Here is a 22,667-nt window from a genome sequence, read left to right on the forward strand (position 1 = left end):
GTTTGTGCGTAGTGTGTGTGTTTGTGCGTGGTGTGTGTGTGTGTTTGTGCGTGGTGTGTGTGTGTGGTGTGTGTGTTTGTGCGTAGTGTGTGTGTGTTTGTGTTTGTGCATGGTGTGTGTGTGTGTCCAGGTATAGGGGCCAGAGGAGGATGCTGGGTGCCCCGTTTGGTCAACTCTCACTTTTATTTCTGTGAAGCAGGGTCTTTCACTGAACCTAGTGTTAGGCTGGCAGCCAGCAGGCTACCATAATCTTCCTGTCTCTAGGCTGGCAGCACTGAGGTTATGAGCACACAGCTTTTATGTAGGTGCTGGGACAGGAACTCTGGGTCTCACAGTTGTAGAACAAATGTTCTTAAGAACCTATCTCCCCAGCCCCTCACTCTTTCTTCCTTTCTTTTTCTTCAATAAGATTTTTTTTTAAAGAAAAAAAGTGCTATTGAGGTCTAACTCTTAGGGTACACAATTCACCTATCTGATGTCTAACTCAATGGTTTTCAGACTTTTCAGCTAAGTAACTATTACAATTAATTCTAGAATGTGTTCATTATCTCCCCCGCCCCTGTTGTGTGGTAATTTCCTCACAGACTGAAACATCCCACCCTGCAGGGAAGTTCATTACCACAGAAAGTAAAGAAGTCCCTGAAACTGAGGAGAATCACTACATCCCTTCGGTCCCCAAGAGTACAGTGAAGGCTGCTGAGAGTCACTCTCAGAGGAACCAAGATACAAAGCAGACAAGTCCAGTAAACGGTAGAAGCAGAGATCAGTGGGCTGCCTGGAAGACACACAAACCAATGAGGCGTTTGGAAAGGCCACTCTCCAACTCTCCAGATCTGTCTGCAGGCTCAGTGTGCTCCAGGTTCCCAGTTTTGTGAGCTGTCACCCATGCTGGGGTAGGCTTTGGTGATGCAGCTGTCTTTGAATCATTTCTGCTCCTATAAGTAACCCCTCACCCATATTCCTGTAAGTAATCCCAATAAAACTCACTGGTTTACTAAGTGGGTCTTTGGTGCTATCTGTGCTTTGATCTGTAGTGGGATCCCTAACTAGGGTGCATATGTCTCCCTCGGAAAAGTCTGTCACACGATACTCCAAAATGAATATCCATTAGCAGTTAGTGCTTAAGGTGAAGAATATCAATATTAAAAATAAACATCTTTGTTGGCGATGGACATTCTCTTTTTGCCCTGTCTGTATTTTATGCTTTGAAAAACAAAAGTGAAAAATGTATAAAGTAACCATTCAGTGTGTCTCGAGGTTGACATAGAAGACACAAATACCTGGGAAAGATGTACTTAGTAAAAGACTATGTTTTAAACAGATTACAATCCAGGCATGGTGGCATACACCTGTAATCCCAGCCCTGGGGGAGGCAGAAATAGAAGGGTTACAAATTCAAGCCTGGGCACAAAGAAAGTCTCTATCTGAAAACATCAAACCAGAACCAACTCTATTACAAGCATTTAAACACCATCAAAATTCTGATGGACAGAATGTCATTGAAGCCAAGAGGAAAACAGACGGGACAAACAAAACTCCCAAAAGGTGGGAGAAAACAAACAAAAGACACTTTAGCACGGTACCTGGAATTATGGTTAGAGAGGCCTCCATGCTTTTCCGTTTATGAGCTATAGTCGTGGCAACACAGCGGTAATTCCCAGCATCCTCCGGGCCAGCATCATAGATCTGCAACACTCCTGACGGCAGGGCAGTCACCCTGTTGAGACAGGAAGTGGAACTGAACTTTCTGTAGATCTTCATTCTTTCTAAACATATCCACTGACAGAATTAACACATTCAACCTTTTTAATCATGGTAGAAACAATACTGTAAAGATTAACATATTAACCAACACCGGTAAAAAAAACAAAAAACAAAAAAAACATTAGTTTGACTCTATTATTTCATCTGGGTCATGACAGGTCTCTGAGATGTAACTAATTCTACAGGACAGTCTATAAAATCCAGCACTCTCGTTTTTACAAAGAGGATCTGTTAACATTCTTACATTGATTTAGCTGATAGTGGCTCAGAACTTAGTATGATTTATTTTCAAAATCCTGATCTTTAAAAACAGCAGCAGCAACAACAGCAAAAACAACAAGAGCTACTGATTCTGACCCAGTTTCTCAAATAGGGTCACAACCCCATATAAAAATCATAAAACAAAAAGATGCTTCTCAACATAAAAAAAAAATCACAAAACTTGAACATGGGGCAGTCATAAAAAATTGGCAATGGTAAAAGGTATTGATATGTGCAACGATAAAAATCAATTCAACATAAAATAAGCAAAGAATCTGAGCTGCTTCTGGTGAGCTGGTCTGTGCTGCAGCATGTGACCTCACTTCTGAACACAGTCCATTCGCACTGCACACGGTGAAGGCTGTGGCACCACACGGCACCAATGAATGCCATCTGAAACAGCCAGGCTCAGACTAAAGGCTGCCGTGTGCCAGGAAATGCAGTGTTTTTACTGAATATAAAAAGTTTTCTGCCCTTAACGAAACATAATGGCCTAATTATGGAAAACTAATATTTTTAGTAATTTCCCAGCATGTAAGCATCAAATTAGTATATCTGGATTGCACAGAGTTAGGGTGCTTAATCTTAATATTAGTGCTATTTGACTTAATGACTTAAGTTCAATAAGACATAATGTTTTTCAATCCATCAGTTTTTTAAAATATTTTATGTGTATTAGTGTTTTGCCTGCCTGTATATCTGTGCACCACTTGTGTGCAGTACCAGCAGAAGCCAGAGGGGGCGTCATATCCCCTGGAACTGAAGCCACGAAGCTACAGACAGTCCTAGGTCACCATGTGGGTATCGGAAATTGACTCATGACCCTCTGGAAGAGCAGCCAGTGCTCTTAACCACAGACCCATCTCTCCAGCCCCATTATATTTCTCAATACCAAGAACACTGCCTCAAATAAACAGGCTGCAAAATAGCAGAAATATGTTCAGGGCCAACTCAATTGTTAGAATTCTATCTTAATCCAAAGCCAAAATTCATTTAACATTTGTTGCTATTGTTGTTTGTTTGTTTGTTTGTTTGTTTGTTTGTTTGAGACAGAGTTTCTTTGTGTAACACTCCTGGCTGTCCTGGAACTCACTCTGTAGATCAGGCTTGCCTTGAACTCACAGCAATTCACCTGCTTCTGCCTCCTAAATGCTGGGATTAAAGGAGTGCAGGCCAGCCTGGGCTACACAAAGAAACCCTGTCTCAAAAAAGTCTCTAAAAACAAAAACAAACAATTGGTTTGTGTTTGTATGTTTGTTTTTTTGAGACAGAGTTTCCCTATGTAGCCCTGGTTGTGCTAGAACTCACTCTGTAGTCCAGACTGGCCTTAAACACAGAGATCCATCTCCCTCTGCCTGAGTGGTGGGGTTAAAGGCATGTGCCGCTGCCACCAACACCCAGCCTGAGATATTCTTGAATCAGAGTTTTTCTCTTTCTTCAACAAAACACCTCACAAACTTTTCCCCATTCCAGTATTCTGTCATTTTAGCAAATGATTTTTGTATACTTTGGAGCAGAGCAGGAATCAAACATTTTTTTAAAAAATGTTTATTTTGTGTGTATATGCATGTGTCTGACATATGTGCATGTACCACATGCCTGCACCGCTGGGAAGAGAACAGAAGTACCGACTCTCCTGGAGCTAGACTTACACTCCCGTGTGGGTGCTGGGAACCGAACCCCTGCAAGAGCAGCGAGTGCTTTTAGCCACGGATCTAGCTCTCCAGGCCCGAGGATGGGGTTCTTAATCTGGGTTTGAGAATGTCCGAGGAAATCCATTATTGCCACCCCAAAACGAAAAGGAACACTACCACGTTTCCCCCTCGGAAGCTTAGTGTGAAGTCATCATCATGTGTACGCACATCCTAATCAACATGCTGTATTTACCTGTCCATGGTTACAGGCAGGGCTGTCCTATTAAACTCCCACGTAATGACTGCAGGGGGGTTTGATGAAATCTTGCAAGAAAATCTAGCAACTCCCCCTTCGTGGACGTCTGTAGAAACTGGATGGACTTCAAACGCAGAAATAGCTGTGACAAAATTGGACAAATTTAGAATAAGCAGACAGCGGCACATTCAGAAATAGCATTATGCAGCGCAGTTGACCGGATCTGGTCTCCTGCTCAGGTCAGTGTAATTTACATAGTACAAAGACGATTTCAGAAATCAATTGAAGGGCTGGAGAGATGGCTCAGTGGTTAAGAGCATTGCCTGCTCTTCCAAAGGTCATGAGTTCAATTTCCAGCAACCACATGGTGGCTCACAACCATCTGTTATGAGGTTTGGTGCCTTCTTCTGACCTGCAGACACACACACAGACAGAATATTGTATACATAATAAATAAATATATTTAAAAAAAAGAAATCAATTGAAAAGGAAGGGGGCCACAACTTGGGGAGCCTGTCTTTCCTAAAGTTTAAAACTCTAAACATCATCTATTAAAGAGAAGGAAAATAATTATTCAAAATAGTTATGTAATGTAGAGTACAAGCCAAATCCTACTGGAGAGTAGAGGAAAAGAGAAACAAGAACAAACTAAGGCTGGAGAGATGGTTCAGAAGTTAAGAGCAAGTATTACTCCTGCAGAGGACCTGAGTTCAATTCCCAGGACCCACACCAGGAAACTTGTAATTGCTTGTGACTCTAGCTCTAGTGTGAGTGCATGCGTGCATGCGCGTGCACAGACACACACACTTTAAAATAACAGTTTTTCAACTGTAATAAAGACAAAATACGCAGGTAAAAAACAACTTCTGTGAACTGACTTTTGAAGAATCCATTGGATCCCAAAGAGAGAGAAGAATATATAATTTGAGGCAAGAGAGGCAACGTAACACAAGCACAGAGGGAAAGAACAGTAGCCTGTGTTCACAGGATGTGAGGAGACAGGAAGAAGATTATAGGACATTTCAGGCTAAGCTGCAATGCCTCGGGATGAACTGAGAAGAGGAGGCTCGACGGAGGACTCCACTGGGCTTTAAAGAGGAAAGGAGATCCCAAAGACTCCAGGGTCCCACACAACAGACCCGCTCCTTGGGTTTGCTCAGGTGAAGGCAGGACAGATATCTTTGCGTGGGGAACACAAGGCCTCAGAGAAGCAGAAAGGCTGTTTTCAGGCTCATGCATTTCCAAAGGGAGATAAATCTTGAAGTGTTGATGTTTCCAGAGTCGATTCTTCTTCCCTATACTAAGCAGGCTGCCATGGAGTCATCCCCAGTCTACAGTCCTGCATGTTGAAGGAGTCCAGACATCAGGGAGAACGAAGTGCCCCTTCCCTCAGCTAAGCCCTCCAAGACACAAAGACAGGGACCCGAGGAGATGGTCTAACTCCTTTCCTGCGACTTCAGTTTAAAATGCCCTCACAGAGACAGAAGTTAGAAAGAAAATTATGAAAAAGCAGGGGCCAGATTGATTCTCCATTAGATCAGAAAGGGCAAAAGGTCACAGAAGGCTGCCAGCTTTGGTTTTCTGTAGACAGTTTACTGGCCTTTAGAGGTTCAGGGCTCTAGAAATTACTCTCAAAAGGATTTATTTTCAGAACACGGGAAGAGGCATAGTCACATTGGTTTGTGTCAGTCACAAGGGTTTCTACTCCCGTGGACAGCAGCACCCAGACTGCGGATGGCAGTAGATCCTCAGAGTAGAAGCCATTTTCAAAATAATCACCATTTGCCATTTCAATTTTCTCTTCTCTTGAATGTATGGAGTTTTCTGAAAGCTACAAACTGGGATGCATTAATCATTGTAGAAGCAAAGAACCCCTATGCATGCTCCTGCTAAGCAAAGTAAAGGGATTTATTCAACTATAAAATAATACCAGGGCTGGAAAGATGGCTCAGCGGTTATGAGCACTGGTTGCTCTGGCAGAGGACCTGGGCTGAGCTCCCAGTATCCACATCAAGCTGCTCACGACTGTCTGTAACTCCAGTTCAAGGAGACATGACACTTCTAGAGACTTGAGGTCTCCAAAGGGCACTGCATACATATGGTGCACAGACAAACATGTGGGCAAACACACACATACACAGAAAGAAAAGTTTTGCAAAAACAAAACTAATAACAATATTCATTTAACTAACTTCTACCTTTAGAAAATAATTATATTAATATATTATTTACATTAATAAGCAATGGACCAACGTTTCCATTTTTTAATTTATTATTTTATGCGCATTGGTGTTTTGCCTGTATATATGTCTGTGTGAGGGTGTCAGAACGCTGGAACTAGGATCACGGACAGGTGTGAGCTGTCATGTAGGTGCTGAGAACTAAACCAGGGTCCTCTGGAAGAACAGTCAGAGCTCTTAACTGCTGAGCCACCTTGTCAGCCCCCCAATATTTTCATTTTTAAAGTAAATGAAGGTCTAGTAATTAAGCTAATCAGCTTCCTTATTAATAGCAATTAGCAGTAGATTTAAGTACTGGGCATGGTTTTACATGCCTTTAATCCCACCACTCAGGAGGCAGGAGCAGGTGGATCTTTGTGAGTTCAAGGCCAGCCAGGTCTACACAGTGAGTTCTAGGCCCACCAGGGCTATAAATGCAAGACATACAAAACAATGAAACTTAAAACAAAACAAAACAAAACAAACAAATAAAAAATGCGGTGGTTTGAAATTTTTCTCTATAACTAAGGAAAGCTGCTTAGGTCAGGCATGTGTCAGAGGTGTCCCCAAATGGAAGACTAGAGAGGTCATTTTGTGAAGCTGTGAAGCTGAAGGCTGGAGATGCCAGAGTTGTAGGATACCTGCTGAGAAAAGTTGCTCACAGGGAATGGAACCAGCCAAAGAGAAAGTGTGGGGCCCGGGTGGCTTGGCTATACTGCTGCCATGACAGGCTAAATAAAAGCCAGTCAAAGAGTAGCCTAAGTTTCAGCTCACCCTAAGGCAATACCTAGTTCCAGGAAAGACCACAAACTGAGACCACCCAGGTACAACCCAGGAATGGACAAATCAGTACCAAGGGGAAAATACTCAACGTTCCAAAGGAAATACCTAATGTTCTAACCATTGCAGATAGGATCACCAGATGTCCCTTGGCCCATCATCTTTGACCAAAACACCCCTAGACAAATGTCAGCAAGTCAAGGGTCCTGAAACTTAGAAATCCTCTCACCCCAACCTCTGATATGATTAAAAAAAAAAAAAAACCTTCCCCAACTGGGCTCAGGGCTTTCAAATCATACGACTGTGTTGAACACATGGGGGGGGGGGGGTCCAAGCTCAAGTTTGAATAAAGGTTCTTGCTTTTGCCTAGGAGTTCAGACTCTGTGGTGGGTTTTGGGGAACCCTGCAATCTAGGCATAAGAAAAGAAGTGTGTTACAGCCAACAAAGCTGAAAGGAGTTAGATATCTGAAAAGCGCTTTAAAAACAAACAAAAAAAAAAAAACCATTTTATTTCTCAGAGCAACACCAGTTCCAAGAGCACCAACATTTTCCTGAAGAGAGCTTTGACATCAGTCATGGAGATGCAGAGTCTGGAGTTTGCATGGCTGGTTTTTGGCCTTGCTTTGATCCAGGATTTCCTCACCACTGTCTCTTCCCCACATTTTGGAACAGTAATATATATCCTGTGTCATTATATGTTGGAAGTATGTGAACTGATTTTTTTTTTAATTTTGATCTTATAACTAAGAGACTGCATGAATCTCAAGAGACTTTGAACTTTGGACTTTAAGTTTGAGACTGTTATAGACTATGGGGACTTTTGAAGTTGGACTGAATGCATTTTTGCATGATGATGTGTCTACAAGCCTCTGGGGGGTCAGCAAGCGGAATATGGTGGTTTGAGGAAGAATGGTCCCCAAAGGGAGTGGCATTATTAGGAGGTATGGCCTCATTGGAGTGGTTTTGATGGAGGAGGTATGTCACTGTGGAAGTCGGCTTTGAGGTCTCATATATGCTCAAGCCACGCCCAGCATCTCTGACTACTTCCTGTTGCCTGTTTGGTGGGAAGCATCACCCCAGCTCCCTAAAACCCCTTTATACAAAAAGTCTGGATTGTTTGTCTGTGGGTTTCACCCCAGTTCCTGGCATAAGACCCCGCCCCAGGGAGAGTCAAGAAAGCCCACCAAACGGTAACCCCTCCCCAGGGAAGGTCAAGACCACTCCCACAGGCTCTTCAAACTGGCCCCCAGAGAATGAACACGTGGTCTCTGGGTTTTGTTGCATGGTTTCCCTTTCCCTCTCTTCCCCTCTCCATGCTTTCCTGGGGCCACCTGGGAGCATTGCATTAAACATGGGCATCTTTTATTCGGTCTGATACGGTCTGATTGAAATTATTTGTGTCAGCAGAGAGGCTCGTCTAAGAGAAATACCTAACACTGCCTGCAAGTCAAGACATAGGACACTCAACTACTTCTCCAGAACTATGTTTGCATGCAAGCCACCATGTCACACCATGATGACAATGGACTAAACCTCTGGAAATACAACCTAACCCAATTAAACGTTTTTCCTTTGTAAGAGCTGCCATGGTCGTGGTGTCTCATCACAGCAATAGAAACCCTAAAACAGAAGTCATATGACATAAAAAGCTTTTGAGAATCCCCCAAAAGTCTAAAGAGTATAAGGAGTAAAGCTGGAAGCTCTATAATCTCTATCCAAGAACATCAAACTCTAAATATCAATACAAAAATTTTCTTTAAAAAACTCATTTCATTTATTTTGTGTGCACCGTGGGAGGGCACACACACACACATGTGGCACAGCACGAATATGATGATCACAGGGAAACTAGTGGGAGTTGGTTTTCTCCTTCCACTGTGTAGGTCCAGGGATCAAACTGAGGTCCTACGGCTTGGCAGCAAGCGTCTTTGTCCACCAAACTATCCCACTGGCCCCAGCTTTTCATTTTGATGGTCTCTGCAGCTACTTCCCAGGACATTTCTCTACAAAGACACTAACTCTAGGTTGACCTTAGACCAACATTGCTATTCACCTACTGAAGACCGACAAGGTTAGGCCTTCTTGGGAAAGAAGGCTGGGAGACAGTTGGCAAAGTGTTTGCTGCAAACTTGAGGAGTTGATACCTAGAAAGCACATTAAAAGCCAGGTTCAGCAGCTCGTGCCTACAATCCCAGCCTGGGAGGTGGAAATAGGATCATCCCTGGGTCCCAGCACAGCAAGAGAGGTGAGCCCCAGCACCGACCACTCCCTATTTCTCGCTGACTGCAGAAGCCACGTGACCAGCTGCCTCACATCCCTGCACCCCCCAACTTCCAGCATCACGGACTGTACCCACAACCTTAAATCAAAATTAATCCTTTCTTCAAGTTGCCTTTGTCAGGTAATTCATCGTGGCAACAGGAAAAGTAACTAATAAATTCCTTTAAAAAATATTCTCTAGGGCTGGAGAGATGGCTCAGTGGTTAAGAGCATTGCCTGCTCTTCCAAAGGTCCTGAGTTCAATTCCCAGCAACCACATGGTGGCTCACAACCATCTGTAATGAGGTCTGGTGCCCTCTTCTGGTCTTCTGGAATTCACACAGACAGAACATTGCATACATAATAAATAAATATTAAAAAAAATATTCTCTATACTTCTACAATGTCTGATGCACACAGCAGCACCTCCTGGCTTTCATCCGTTAACTTATGGGTCTCCAGTTTTTAAACTATGGGCTGGAGAGACAGCTCAGTGGTTTCTGTATGCACATACCTGCACATACACAAACCTGTGAGTATGCACACACACATTTAAAAAATCCTGCCTTTAATCCAGTACTGGGGAGAAGCAGGCAGATCTCTGTGAGTTCAAGTCTATCCTGGTCTATATAGTGAGTTGCAGGCCAGCCAGGGCTACATAGAGAGGCCCCGTCTCAGAGCAAAAAAAAAAAAAAATAAGTAAGTATGGGCCTGGAGAGATAGCTCAGCTGTTAAATAAAAGTGGTATAAAAGTGGTGGCTGCCCTTCTGGAGGACCTGAATTCAATTCCCAGAACCCACATGGCAGCTCACTGCTGTATGTAACTCCTGTTTTAGGGGAGCCAACACCCTCACACATAGATGCAGGCAAAACACCAATGCACATAAAACAACAATTTAAAATCATTTCGAAAATAAATAAGTAAGGATAAATATTTAAGTCAACTCTTTAAATTGGTTAGCTTAATTACTGGACAGATGGAATGCATGTATCCTTGGTATGGCAGAGGATGCAATGGCTAATGGCAAAGATCTATATTTACATCTTCTTGACCGGGTACCATCAACAGGTTAGCTCTGGGGAGGTGGGAAAAGCAATTTGGCATCAACTACTTCAGAACCAAACCCTATTAAGCAGTCACTTTAAAATTATATAAAGGACGTTTAACAGCTCTGGGCTCTGAAGTCAGGGTCTCACGCACTGAGAATGTCACCACTGAGTTGTGACCCAGTCTATAAAGTTTTCCATAAATTGCTATGGTTTTAGACATAAAATGCCCACTTCCTCCCACCACTAAAAAATGTATCTCTGCTCTTAAAAGCTATTCTGTGAAATTAGGATGCAAAGGAGCCGATTTCCATGAATCACGCATTCACATCAACCCTGCTTTCACACGCTTCATGATTTGTCTACCCAGTGCAGAGACATGTGGACCGGCTCTGAACTATACAACCGCAGGCTGGATTAACCGACTCCTAACTGGAAAAATATTTTAATCCTATTCATTTCAGAACATTTTTAGACAAAAGTGATCCCTCCTAAATTTACCAATTCATTCAATAAATATTTATCTGGTGTCTGGGGCACTCTAGGTGGCCGTAACCCAGTGAAGGACAAAGCCAGGAGGGTTACACTCAGGAATCTAAGAGTAGAAAGAGATATTTAACTAATTGCTGTGTATGTTGGTAGCTCAAACTGCAATAAACGCTGGGAAGGTAAAGTTTTGAACATTACAACACAAATTTCGAGCCGTTTATGACGTAATAGCTTAGCATACATTTTGTTGCTAAGCCCTGTGTTGTGAGTGTTATATAGTCTAGTTTATTTAATTCTCGAGGCTGTCATCGAAATGTTCAGCTGGAGAAACTGAGGTACAGGGAAATGAAGCGTCTCACTCGGTTGGTCGGCACTGAGATCTGAAGGCTGGCAGGAACCAAGACTTTGAATTCTCTTGTAAGCTGAGACACTAGAGCTTTTGGGGAAGATGAGAACAGGAGACTCTCTACACCGCAGACTAGCTCTGCTCAGAACAAGCCAAACTGCACTGGCTTTCTAGCCCGCTAAGAATGTGTGTCAAATCCCTGAGTTTCTGACCTGAGAGATACCTTTAATAGTTTGCTTACAGCAGATGGTGTAGCTCAGTGGTAGAGCGCTTACCCAGCATGCACAAGGCTTGCAGTCCCGGCCCCATGGCAAAAACTAAACAAATAAAAAAGCGTGCTTACTGACATTTACCGAGGCTATTATTTCATCTTTGCATAGGAAAGTATGTAAATCATCTGTTTAAAGTTTATTTAATGAGCCATATATCTTAAAAAAAAATCTAGGCCAGGCACTGGTGGTGCACGCCTTTAATCCCAGCACTCGGGAGGCAGAAGCAGGCAAATCTATGTGAGTTCGAGGCCAGCCTAGTCTACAAGAGCTAGTTCCAGGATAGGAACTAAAGCTACAGAGAAACCCTGTCTTGAAACTCCCACCCCCACCCCTCCAAAAAAATCTGGTCAGGTACCATAGCACACACTCCAGACTGTGGATGGAGGATTACAAACTTGAAGCCAGCCTGGTTCTGGGGCATGGCTTCTATTTTGATTATTCTTTTTCCATTTTTCTTGTGTGTATGGTGCATACATGTGTGTGTGCATATTTCTCATGTATGTGGACACACATATAGGCACAAGCAGGCTGGAGCCTGACGCTTAGGATCATTCTCATGCTCCCCCCTTAGCCCCTGAGGCACGGTCTCTCAAAGAGAACCAGAGCTTGAAAATTTGGCTAGTCTCCCTAGCCACTCCTGGGAAACCCATTTCCTTCTCTAGGGTTGGAATTCCAGGAAGGTTGCTGCGCCTACCCTGCAATGACTTGGGTTTCTGAGAATCTGAACTCTGGTCTTCATGCCTGCACAGTAAGCACTTTAACCATGAGATGGCTGAGCCATCCCCCAAGTCCTGATTGTTATTTTTTTAATGGTTATTAAAGTGAGAAAGTGAACGCTGGGCGTGAGTTCTGGGGCCTCCTAAGACTCGGTTGTGCAATCTTTTCATTGTCCACATTTTCTGCTCTTTCTTTAAGTGACAAATTTTAAGTATCCCCTCAAAAACCTCAGCTCGCTTCCTGAGGTGGACTCTGTTTCTTCAGGAAGGTACGCCTTTTACAAGCCCTCAGCCTCCTCGTGAAACCTGACCTCCCTCCACAGTCGGAGCTAAACAAGCCAAGAGCGGCAGAAGGAGCCCTTCAAGTAGTGTTGTTAAGAGGCCAGAGCTCTATAAAACAGCCCGGACACAAGGGCCCCCCAAAACATGCGCTGTCCTCAAAAACAACCTTGCAAACACAATAAATGTAAGTGCCTATTTGATTTGTGATTTCCTCTTCTTCCTCTGTCCACTTAATCATTTTCTACGATTTACAGCGGGGCTGTAAACGCTCGCTGTTCAGACAAAACTGGTCAGAAAGCAACATGTAAGTGATTGTATAGCAGAAACAATGTACCACTAATTAAGTGATGTACCAATATTAGCTTGCTTATTTAGTCAGTAGAACATTTATGTATCTTAAAAGCTAGGCATAGTGATACATTCCTGTAATCCCAGCTCTCAGGAGGCAGAGGCAGGTGGGTGGATTCTCTGTGAATTAGAAGCCAGCCGAGGATAGAGAAGGAGACTGTGTTTCAAAAAACAAATAAACAAGCCAGAATAAATGAAATACTTTGGAGTCGTACGTCACAAGCAATGCCACACCAGTTGGGAATTATGATTAATAAGATGGTATTTATTTAAAGGGGGAAACCTACAGATCACAGGCCTCTGCACAACCAGGAAGGGAGTCTAGTCGCCAGCGGAGCAGGGAGAGAGAGCGGAGAGGGAAGTCGCTGCTTTTTTAAAGGGAGAGAGAGACCATGCCCCAATGGGCTGGTATCTCAGCAGCTATAGGCTGGAGGAGCGGGAGGACCTCCCGCAACAATACTTAACATATATTGCTTTTTAAAAAAATGAAAAAAGTATAGATATGTTATTTGTAATGACAGCTCATTCGGCAACTTAAAACAACTTGTTAGGATCTTCTCAATGTAAGAAGATGTTACTTCTAAAAGCTGCCAATAAAAATGTGCATACAAAGGGTTCTTACGCAAACATCAGTCAGAATGTTGACTTGTGGTTTATACAGCTGGTCCCAGCACTGCAGGTTGGCACTGAATTCCAGGTCCCGGTACTGCAGGTGGCACTGAGTTCCAGGTCCCATCACTGTTGATCGGAGCTGAGTTCCAGGTCCAACACTGCAGTTAGCAAAGAGCTCCAGGTCCCAGCACTGCAGGTAGGAGCTGAGTTCCATGTCCCAGCACTGCAGGTGGCACTGAGTTCCAGGTCCCGGCACTGCAGGTGGCACTGAGTTCCAGGTCCCGGCACTGCAGGTCAGCACTGAGTTCCAGGTCCCGGCACTGCAGGTCGGAGCTGAGTTCCAGATCCCAGTACTGCAGGTGGCACTGAGTTCCAGGTCCCGGCACTGCAGGTCGGAGCTGAGTTCCAGGTCCCAGCACTGTTGGTCGGCACTGCGTTCCAGATCCCGGTACTGCAGGTCGACACTGAGCTCCAGGTCCAGCACCACAGGTCGGTGCTGAGGCTGGCGAGGGCTACACCGATTGCCACTACCCTACTCCTCCCAGGGGCTCTCAAATGGCAGGGGAACACAGCCAGCAATCAGAGATCACTTTCCAGAGCTTCCAGCTTACACCATCCGTAAGCCAACAATCAGCAGCTTTGAGGGAATGTGCAAGCAGCTCCTCTAGAACACGGGGTGATTTCTAGCTCTGACTCTCAAATCTTCACAGCATCAGAGATTTGTTACTGAGTTTTATATCTATTAAGTTAAAATTTAGTTCTGTGTCACTGGTGTTTCAAGTCAACCACGCAGGCTTTATTAACCAAGAACACAGCAAAGCTGTGCCTCATCAGCTCTCACTTCCTGCCAAGACCCTGGACCCAGAGACAGCTGTCAGCCAAGATATCCGTGCATCATTTAATCATAGCGTGATGGTATCTGCAGGTGTAAACCAACCAAGGAATACGTTTCAAACTTATTATAGCTCTAAGACTGGCCAAGATGGGGAAGGAGAGACGGCTCAGTGGTTAAGAGCACATACCGCTCTTACAGAGGACCTGAGCTTGATTCCCAGCACACAGGCAGGGCAGCTCACAACCATCTGTAACTCCAGCTCTGGGAGATGCTACAGGAAAGGCTTTATGACCTCCAGAGGAACCAGTCCTCAGGTACACATAACCACACATAGATCACACACAGATACACACACACGCACACACGCGCGCACACACACACACACACACACACGAGTAATTAAAATAATTTTTAAAAAGAATTTTTTATTTGTTTTATCTTACTTAGGTCCTGGTCTCATCTCGTAGTTCAGATAATGTATCTTCTTTAGCCACTGCCAGGAATAAGCAGAGCATCCAACAAAGGCTTCCTGGATTAACTCACTGCACCACATGACCACCACCCTGAACCTCAGGGGATTCTCCCCTCTTCCCCCTGAGAACAATTCAGCTTGGACACGTAGCCCACAACACTGATGAGTCACTCTGTCCTATAAAGTCAGGTTCATAAGGGGTTATAACGTGGTATCATAGAATACAATATTTACTTCATAGAGATTACTATGCTATTGAGATACAGCTATTGTACAGAGATACAGTTACTGTAGCCATTAAAAAATAAAATAAAACAGGCCGGGTGATGGTGGCGCACACCTTTAATCCGAACACTCAGGAGACAGAGGCAGGCAGATCTCTTTGAGTTTGAGGCCAGTCTTGTCTACAAAGTGAGTTTCAGGACAGCCAGTTACACAAAGAAACCCCATCTCACACATGGATCTAATCTACATGGGAAATAGAAAAAGACAAGATCTCCTGAGTAAATTGAGAGCATGGGGACCATGGAGTGGGTTGAAAGGGGAGAGGAAGGAAGGAGAACAGAGAAAAATGTGTAGCTCAATAAAATTAATAAAAAAATAAAATAATGAAAAAAATCGTATAATAAAAAAATAAATATACAAAAGAAACCCTGTCTCAAAAAAACATAAACAAACAAACAAATAAAAACAAAAACCCAAGCTGGAGAAATGGCTCACTGGACAAAGGTGCTTGTTACCAAACCTGATGCCCCGCACTGGGTCTCTGGAGCCCGCACAGCTGAAGGAGCGTATCCCCACAAGCTATCCAACCTCCACACACACACCAGGTCACACACGTGCTTCCCCAACACACAAGAAATGTAAACGGTCTCTTAATCCTCCAGCATATCCTAAATAAGGAAGGCTAAGGAAGGAATGGATGTGGCAGGCTCTCTGGGGCCTGTGCTGGCATGTCCCCTGCCTTCCTACCTCCTGGCACCCTTCCAACGCCTACGCCACAAAAGAACAAGTGTCATTGTTCCAACATCTGTCTCCTAAGGTTGCAAAGAGCCTAAGAACAAGGCACGGGGAGTGATTTCAATGGGTCTAGAGTCAGAGTGCTTTACATACAACTGTCCACCGTCCAGGGTCTGCTTGCAGGAGCCGGCTCACAATTCATGATGACAGCCGGGGTGCTTGGTGGGCATGAGAAGAGATGGCTTTAACACACCGAGCACTTTCAGCACCGTTCCGCCGCACGTGCAAGCTCTGGCACAGGCAGAGAAATGCTAGATCTGTACAAAATAAACTCAAGTAGAGCAGAATATACCGGGACGGCAGACGGGACAGCTGAGAGAAAGGGTGCAGACTGTGGTGTGGTCACCAGTCTGAAGGACTTTGGACCAGAACGGAGCAAAGGACTCTCTCTCAGGTGACCAGTGTGAAGAAAGTGCACAGGTATGAGGAGAGGATTCACGGCCCCGCCCCTCCCTGATGGACTGAAGGACTCTGGAGGAGGGACGGCCATTGTCTTCAGTTGTCAGCCCTGTTAGCTCCAAACCCATTAAACCCAATGGGTCACAGAACAAAACAAAATGACACGGATGTGGGAAGACTTCTGGGGAAGGGTGGACAGGAGTGGGGAGGAGAGACGGGACAGGGTGAGCATGAGAATGTAGTAATACATACCAAACTGACTAAAGAAAAAAACAAGAACACATTTAATGAAAGGTATAAAAAATATTTGGGGGTGCTGGAGAGATGGCTCAGCGGTTAAGAGCATTGCGTGTTCTTCCAAAGGACCCGAGTTCAATTCCCAGCAACCACATGGTGGCTCACAACCATCTGTAATGAGGTCTGGTGCCCTCTTCTAGCAGGCATACACACAGACAGAATATTGTATCCATAATAAATAAATAAATATTTTTTAAAAAATATTTGGTAGCTGTAAAAAAAAAAAAACCGGGGAGAGGGTGTTGGGAAAATGATTCAGTGGGTAAAGTATTTGCTGTACAAGTATTCAGGCCTGAGTTGGGATCCCCAGCACCCCAGTAAAAAGCTAGGCAAGGTTACCTGCACAGACCTGTAACCCTAACACTGGGAGGCGAAGGCAGAACGTTCTGGAGGCCTGCTGGCCGGCAGTCTACACAAAACAGACAGTTCAGCATGAGACCCTGTCTCAACAAATAGAGATTCACAAAGAAGACATGTGAAGTCAATCTCTGGCCTCTAAACACTGGCATCTGCATACTCAAACGCACGCACACACATATGACAAAGAAGGGTAGAGAGCAATAAAGGAAGCCACTCAATATTGCCCTCTGGCGTCCATACACATGTACACACAGACATGCCACGTACACACACAATCAACATGTACTTATACCACATACACCAAATATTGTATATTAACTGAAAGTAAATCTCAAAAAGGTTCATGTCTTTTTTATGGAAAAGATTTTTGTTTAATTTTTTTATGACACTTTAACACTTTTTGAGGTTTTACTTATTTTTATGTGTATGAGTGTTTGCCTGAATGCGTGTCTGTGCACCGTGTGTGTATGGTACCTGCTAAGACCAAGAGAGGACACTGGATCCCCTGGGATCAGAGTTAACAGACAGCTGTTAACTGTCCTGTGGAACCGAACCCAGGTCGTCTGGAAGAGCAGCCAGTGCTCTTAACCACTGCAGCACCCTCCAATCCCTCAACGCAGTTCTAAGGACAAAAGCCACGTAGTCAGCGGGACAACAGCACACAGGTTTTATTCTGTTTTCATTTGTTTTGAGACAAGGTCTCTCTGTAGCCCTGGTTGGCCTATGATTTGCTCTGTAGACCAGTATGGTCTTGAACTCAGGGGTCCACCTGCAACTTCCCCCCAAATTCTAGAATCAAAGGTGTGTACCACTACACCCAGCACACACAGGTTTTAAAAGCTGACTCGTGGGCCAGCAAGGTAATTCAGTGGGTAAAGGTGCTTGTGTTCAAGACTAATAACAACACAGCTACTAACAGCACTCTAAAGACATGTGACAAACACAAAACACAGCTGTGTTCTCCCCTATATACTCATCTGCTCACTAGATCTGCTCACCCATCTATCCTGTATCTTTAGGTATGTAGATCTAGAAAGAATCACATAAGGATCTGTCTACAGATTACATACAAGTAGCATAATGCACACATAATAATTATCTCGAGGAGTATAAGAGGCTTAAATGAAAATTGTCTCTGTAGTAGCACACACACATACACTCATTAGACAAAGTTTATCCTGCCTGCTAGAAATGTATTCACGCTCCTGAGGAAGGAGGTCCGGACTTCAGTCCCTCCTGTGCAAACACTGAAGGAGCAGCCACCACTGCTGAGAAGCCAGGAGTTGCATCACATACGGTTTGTCAGTATACCTAAAGACTCGACCCCCCAGAGCCACCCACAAGGACACACTGTGGTGGAGGGAGACACAGTTCTGGTGAAGTCATCTGTAGAGGCTGCCAACCCAGAGCTTCTTGCAGACTGAAGTCAGCCACTGGAATTCTAAGCCAATCTCCAGTCTCCCACACTCACTCTGACTCAGGTTCCACCAGGCCAGGCTTAACATTGTTGAAAATCTGGCTCACCAAAGAGGCTGACTGGCCACCATCAAGCCCCAGAGAGCCACCTTCCTTCCTTCCTAGCACTGGGATTGCAAGTGCATGTCGCAACACCCAGCTTCTTATGTGGGTTCTGGGGGTCAAACTCAAGTCTTCTTCACAGATGGAGCCACTGCCTCAGCCTAAGACATGGACCTGAACAACTCAGCTACAGGCTTGTGGAACTCGTGTTTGACCAAGACTGCTGAGCATTCCCAGCAGCCCCTCCTGAGCAGAAGTACAGGCTCCTTAGCTGGCACTTGCTGCCTTCACTCTAAAGAGATCACCAGACATTAGGGAGCAGTGAGAAGCAGGGCACCTTCTCAAACCATGAGGAGGCAGAGTTGGATATCTGACTCTCCGTGAGGAAGTTTGTCTTAATTAAAATTTAAGGAACGATTTGAGGACAAGACAAGCCACACAACTCAGTAAAATGAGAAAGAAGACAGAAGAGCATAGGGCGGGGCATAGGATGGTGCAGTGTGCAGAAATCACTTGCTCAAGACACAGATGGCCTCATTTCCATGCCTGGAACGCACGTAAAGGGGGAAGGAAAAACTCCACAAAGCTGTCCTCTGATTGTCATGAACATGCCCTTGCATATGCGTGTCACGCGCGCACACACACACACGCGCACACACACACGCATGCACACACATGTATATACGCCCACACTATTACATGCACAGTATTTTAAAGGAAAGTACAGAAGTACGGGCTGGGGTGACGGTTCAGTAGATAAAGTGCTCTGATCAGTTCTGAGGAGCAAAGATCCAATGTCTAGAATCCACATCAACACTAGGTGGGCACGGGGGTCCACCTGCTAAGCACACAGGAGTAGTTCCCGTGCTCGGAGGCAGACAGGGAATCCCCAGAGCAGACTAGGTCTTATCAGCGAGCTCCAGGTTCAATTCCGAGAGCCTGCCTCAATGCATAAGGAAGAAAGACCGACACCAGCCTTGGGCTTCTAGACTCACCCACACCCACACACGCTCACACACACGTGCCATGTGAACAAGCAGCACACATACCACACACACAAGCATTTTCAATGAAAATGATAGGTAAATAAGTCTTTTATAATCATAAAACTGTCACAACATGACCATTGGTGTGGCAGTTTACTTCCCTAGAGCTGGTAACGCAGTAACTGTTCACTTCGCCTTCCATTTTTCCAGCCACTCTTTATTCCTGAGTTAAAAAAAAAAAAACAAAACCCACCTCACATAATCAGTCTCCATATGGCACTCACATAATCCAGACAGAATCCTGTTAGTTTGGCAGTAAAATCTGATCTCTCTTTGAAAGGCAGCCCCAAGTGGGATTTTCTTCTTCTCAGATTATCTGTCTCCCAGGAGCAGTGTGTGGCCACAGAGCGTAGGGCACATGCTAACGCATTTATCAAGTGATTATTCCTGGCCCCTCTGCTGGCAAAAACAAGCAGGAAATCGTACAGAAAAAAATATGCACAGTAAGCCACAGTAACCGGCCTCAAAGCTGTCGTCTTGTGTGGCTCCCGTGAATTCCGGGGGAAGAGAAAAAAGTCCCCTGGCTTTGTCCTTCCCAGACCACTGCCCGTCAGCAGTTTGCCAAGCGACGGCCTTGTACTGCCCGAGCGGAGAGATGCCTTTCCTAGGCCTTGTTGTTATTCCATAAAGAATTAGTTCTGCTTAATAGCTCAACTGTGCAGGAAGAGCATTCCACACAGTTTTACACAGTGCACTAGTCACAGACGGAAGACTCAAGAATGCATTAGAGCGCGGCCTTTGTAACCAAACCTGTGTCACTTAGCAACTTTGTCCATGTGGACATTCTAAATAAGAAAAATCGCAAACTCACCACAGAAGTATTTCTGGTTCGGACCGTTTTTGCTTTCAGAGATGGTTATTCTCGATGAGGAGCTGCAATCCATTAAACCCTTTCTTGATAGATTTCACAGGGTTGTTCTCTATTTTGAGATAGACAGACAGACAGACAGACAGACAGACAGACAGAGGAGAGATGGATGACTGGTGGGTGGATGGGTAAGTAGAGGGACGGAAAAATGAATGGATAGATAATGGGTAGATAGGAACAGTTGATGGATTGACAGATGAATGGGTGGAGGATGAATGGGTAGATAAATAGTAAATGGCTGGGGAGGTTGTTGATAACTAGTAATGGATAGATGACTGGATAGTTGGGTAGATAGATGGATGGACAGATGGATAATGGATGGATGGATGAATGGATGGATGGATGGATAGATAGATGCATGGATGGATAGATGAATGGATGGATGGATGATAATATTGATAAATGGGTGGATGGATGATGGACTGATAAATAGTTGGAGGAGAGATTATAGTGGATGGATGGATGGATGGATGGATGGATGGATGGATGGATGGACGGACAGGTAGATATATGATTGATGAACAGAATCCTGCCGTTTCACATATAACACCGTTTTCTCAGAGTATAAAAGCCCTGGTTTTATTTTCTCCTCCATATAACTAGATACCTGTCCTACAATATAACTTCAAAGTGTATTACATAAATTAAAAAGTTGATACCAGACATGACGGTGCACACCTTTAATTCCAGTGTGATGAAGGCAGAAGCATATTTCTGTGAGTTACAGGTCAGGTAGGGCTACTTAATGATATATGTGTGTGTGTGTGTGTATACATATATATGCATATATGACACACACACATATATATATACATATATATATGACAAATACATAAATGATTAAAAACAAGGTCTAGCTCTTTGAAATGGATGACCACAAACCCCATACTTTCCAAGAGAAGTCACAGAAGTAGCTGCTGACGCTCTGGGTGGAGAGGTGTGGTTTGAATCCACAGCGAGAACACAATAAGGTTTTCCCATAAAGTAAACTGTCTTGAGCCACACACAGCAGACTATGCCTGCTATGGAGAAGGGGCATTCCTGCTGCTATAGGCCAAGGAGAGTGAGAGAAAATAAGCCACATCTGTTCAGGCTGCATCTTAGATGCCAATCTGAGAGCTCTCAACTTGGGGGTTGTTAAAAACAAAACAACAGCGCCGGGCGATGGTGGCGCACGCCTTTAATCCCAGCACTCGGGAGGCAGAGGCAGGTGGATCTCTGTGAGTTCGAGACCAGCCTGGTCTACAGAGCTAGTGCCAGGACAGGCTCCAAAGCACAGAGAAACCCTGTCTCGAAAAACCAAAAAAAAAAAAAAAAAAAAAAAACAACAGAGAGACAGAGAGAGAGAGAGAGAGAGAGAGACAGAGAGAGAGAGAGATACTACTGTGCCTCCACAGCTGGGAAACAAGAGAGCCATCAGAATCTGCAGACTTTTCAGTCTCTCCAAAGATGATGTCCACCAATATGCAGTAGAGCATTGGCTGCTCTTTCAGAGGACCTGGGTTCAATTCCCAGAATCCCACGGCAACTCACAACTGACCGTAACTCCAGTTCCAGGGGATCTGACACCATCACAGACATCCATGCAGGCAAAACACCAATGCACATAAAGTAAAAATAAGTTGATTATTAAGGAAAGAAAACTCTGAAACAAGACGGTAAGAACTGGGACCAAAGCACCCGAGATCAAGGGAATTGTCACTCCATATGTCCTGCAAGCCAGCGCACTGTTCTGAAGAAACAGCACAGTAAGAAATACAAGAAGAAAACTGCAAAACATGCCAAATTGTTGGCCAAGGAAGGAAGCCAAAGCCAAACCCCAAGAGTAGGCACTTGGCTATAGGTCAGCCTTGGTTCAGCACCTGCACCCTGTCTGTCCCCAGGGCCAACGTGGTCTTTGTGGACCTCTCTGGCCAGTGGATCCACGTTAGGGGCAGAGTTGGGGACAATGTTCTTCACCTGGCCCAGCGCCAGGGGTGGACCTGGAAGGGGCCTGCGAGGTCTCCCTGGCATGTTCCACCTGCCATGTGTATGTGAGTGAGACCCACCTGGATCTCCTGCCTCCTACCGAGGAGAGGGAGGACAATATGTTGGACATGGCCCCATTGCTCCAGGAGTACTCAAGACTGGGCTACCAGATTGTGCTGACCCCTGAGCTGGATGGAGTCGAGTTTGCTCTTCCTAAGGTCACCAGGAACTTCTACGTGGATGGCCACATCCCCAAGCCCCACTGGACCAACCAGGGCCACTGAACTGAAAAGAAAAGCCATGCTGCCGGCCACAGTGCATGGACTGGCCGGGAAGAGAAGCCAAAAACACAGTGTGAGACCAGAGCCATTGCTGGGGACAGCCCTTGTCTGGGCCCTGAAGAGGATGGGTCTCCATCTTGGGTATGTCAGTCCACTAGGGAGAATCAAACTATAAATTAGGGATGGACTCAAACCAGAGCTGCAATAAAAAAAAAAGAAGAAAGAAAGAAAGAGAGAGAGAGTAAGGAAGAAGAAGAGGAAGAAGAAGAAGAAGAAGAAGAAGAAGAGGAAGAGGAAGAGGAAGAGGAAGAGGAAGA

General features: G+C 44.7%; 1 protein-coding gene and 1 pseudogene across 1 annotated transcript in view; one reads left to right on the forward strand and one right to left on the reverse strand.

Annotated features, from left to right (window-relative positions):
• The window catches only part of Prtg (protogenin), a 121,770-nt gene that overhangs the window by 74,933 nt on the left and 24,170 nt on the right, over nt 1–22,667 (reverse strand). Inside the window, exons 3-4 of the mRNA XM_005347642.3 lie at nt 3,913–4,057; nt 1,584–1,717 (exon numbers count right to left, since the gene is read on the reverse strand). Of these exons, the coding sequence (XP_005347699.1) occupies nt 1,584–1,717; nt 3,913–4,057 (279 nt within the window). The remainder of the gene's footprint in view (nt 1–1,583; nt 1,718–3,912; nt 4,058–22,667) is intronic.
• On the forward strand, nt 20,766–22,353 carry LOC101996754 (annotated as a pseudogene).

Source organism: Microtus ochrogaster, chromosome 5 (assembly GCF_000317375.1).
Source record: "Microtus ochrogaster isolate Prairie Vole_2 chromosome 5, MicOch1.0, whole genome shotgun sequence".
NCBI classification, from domain to species: domain Eukaryota; kingdom Metazoa; phylum Chordata; class Mammalia; order Rodentia; family Cricetidae; genus Microtus; species Microtus ochrogaster.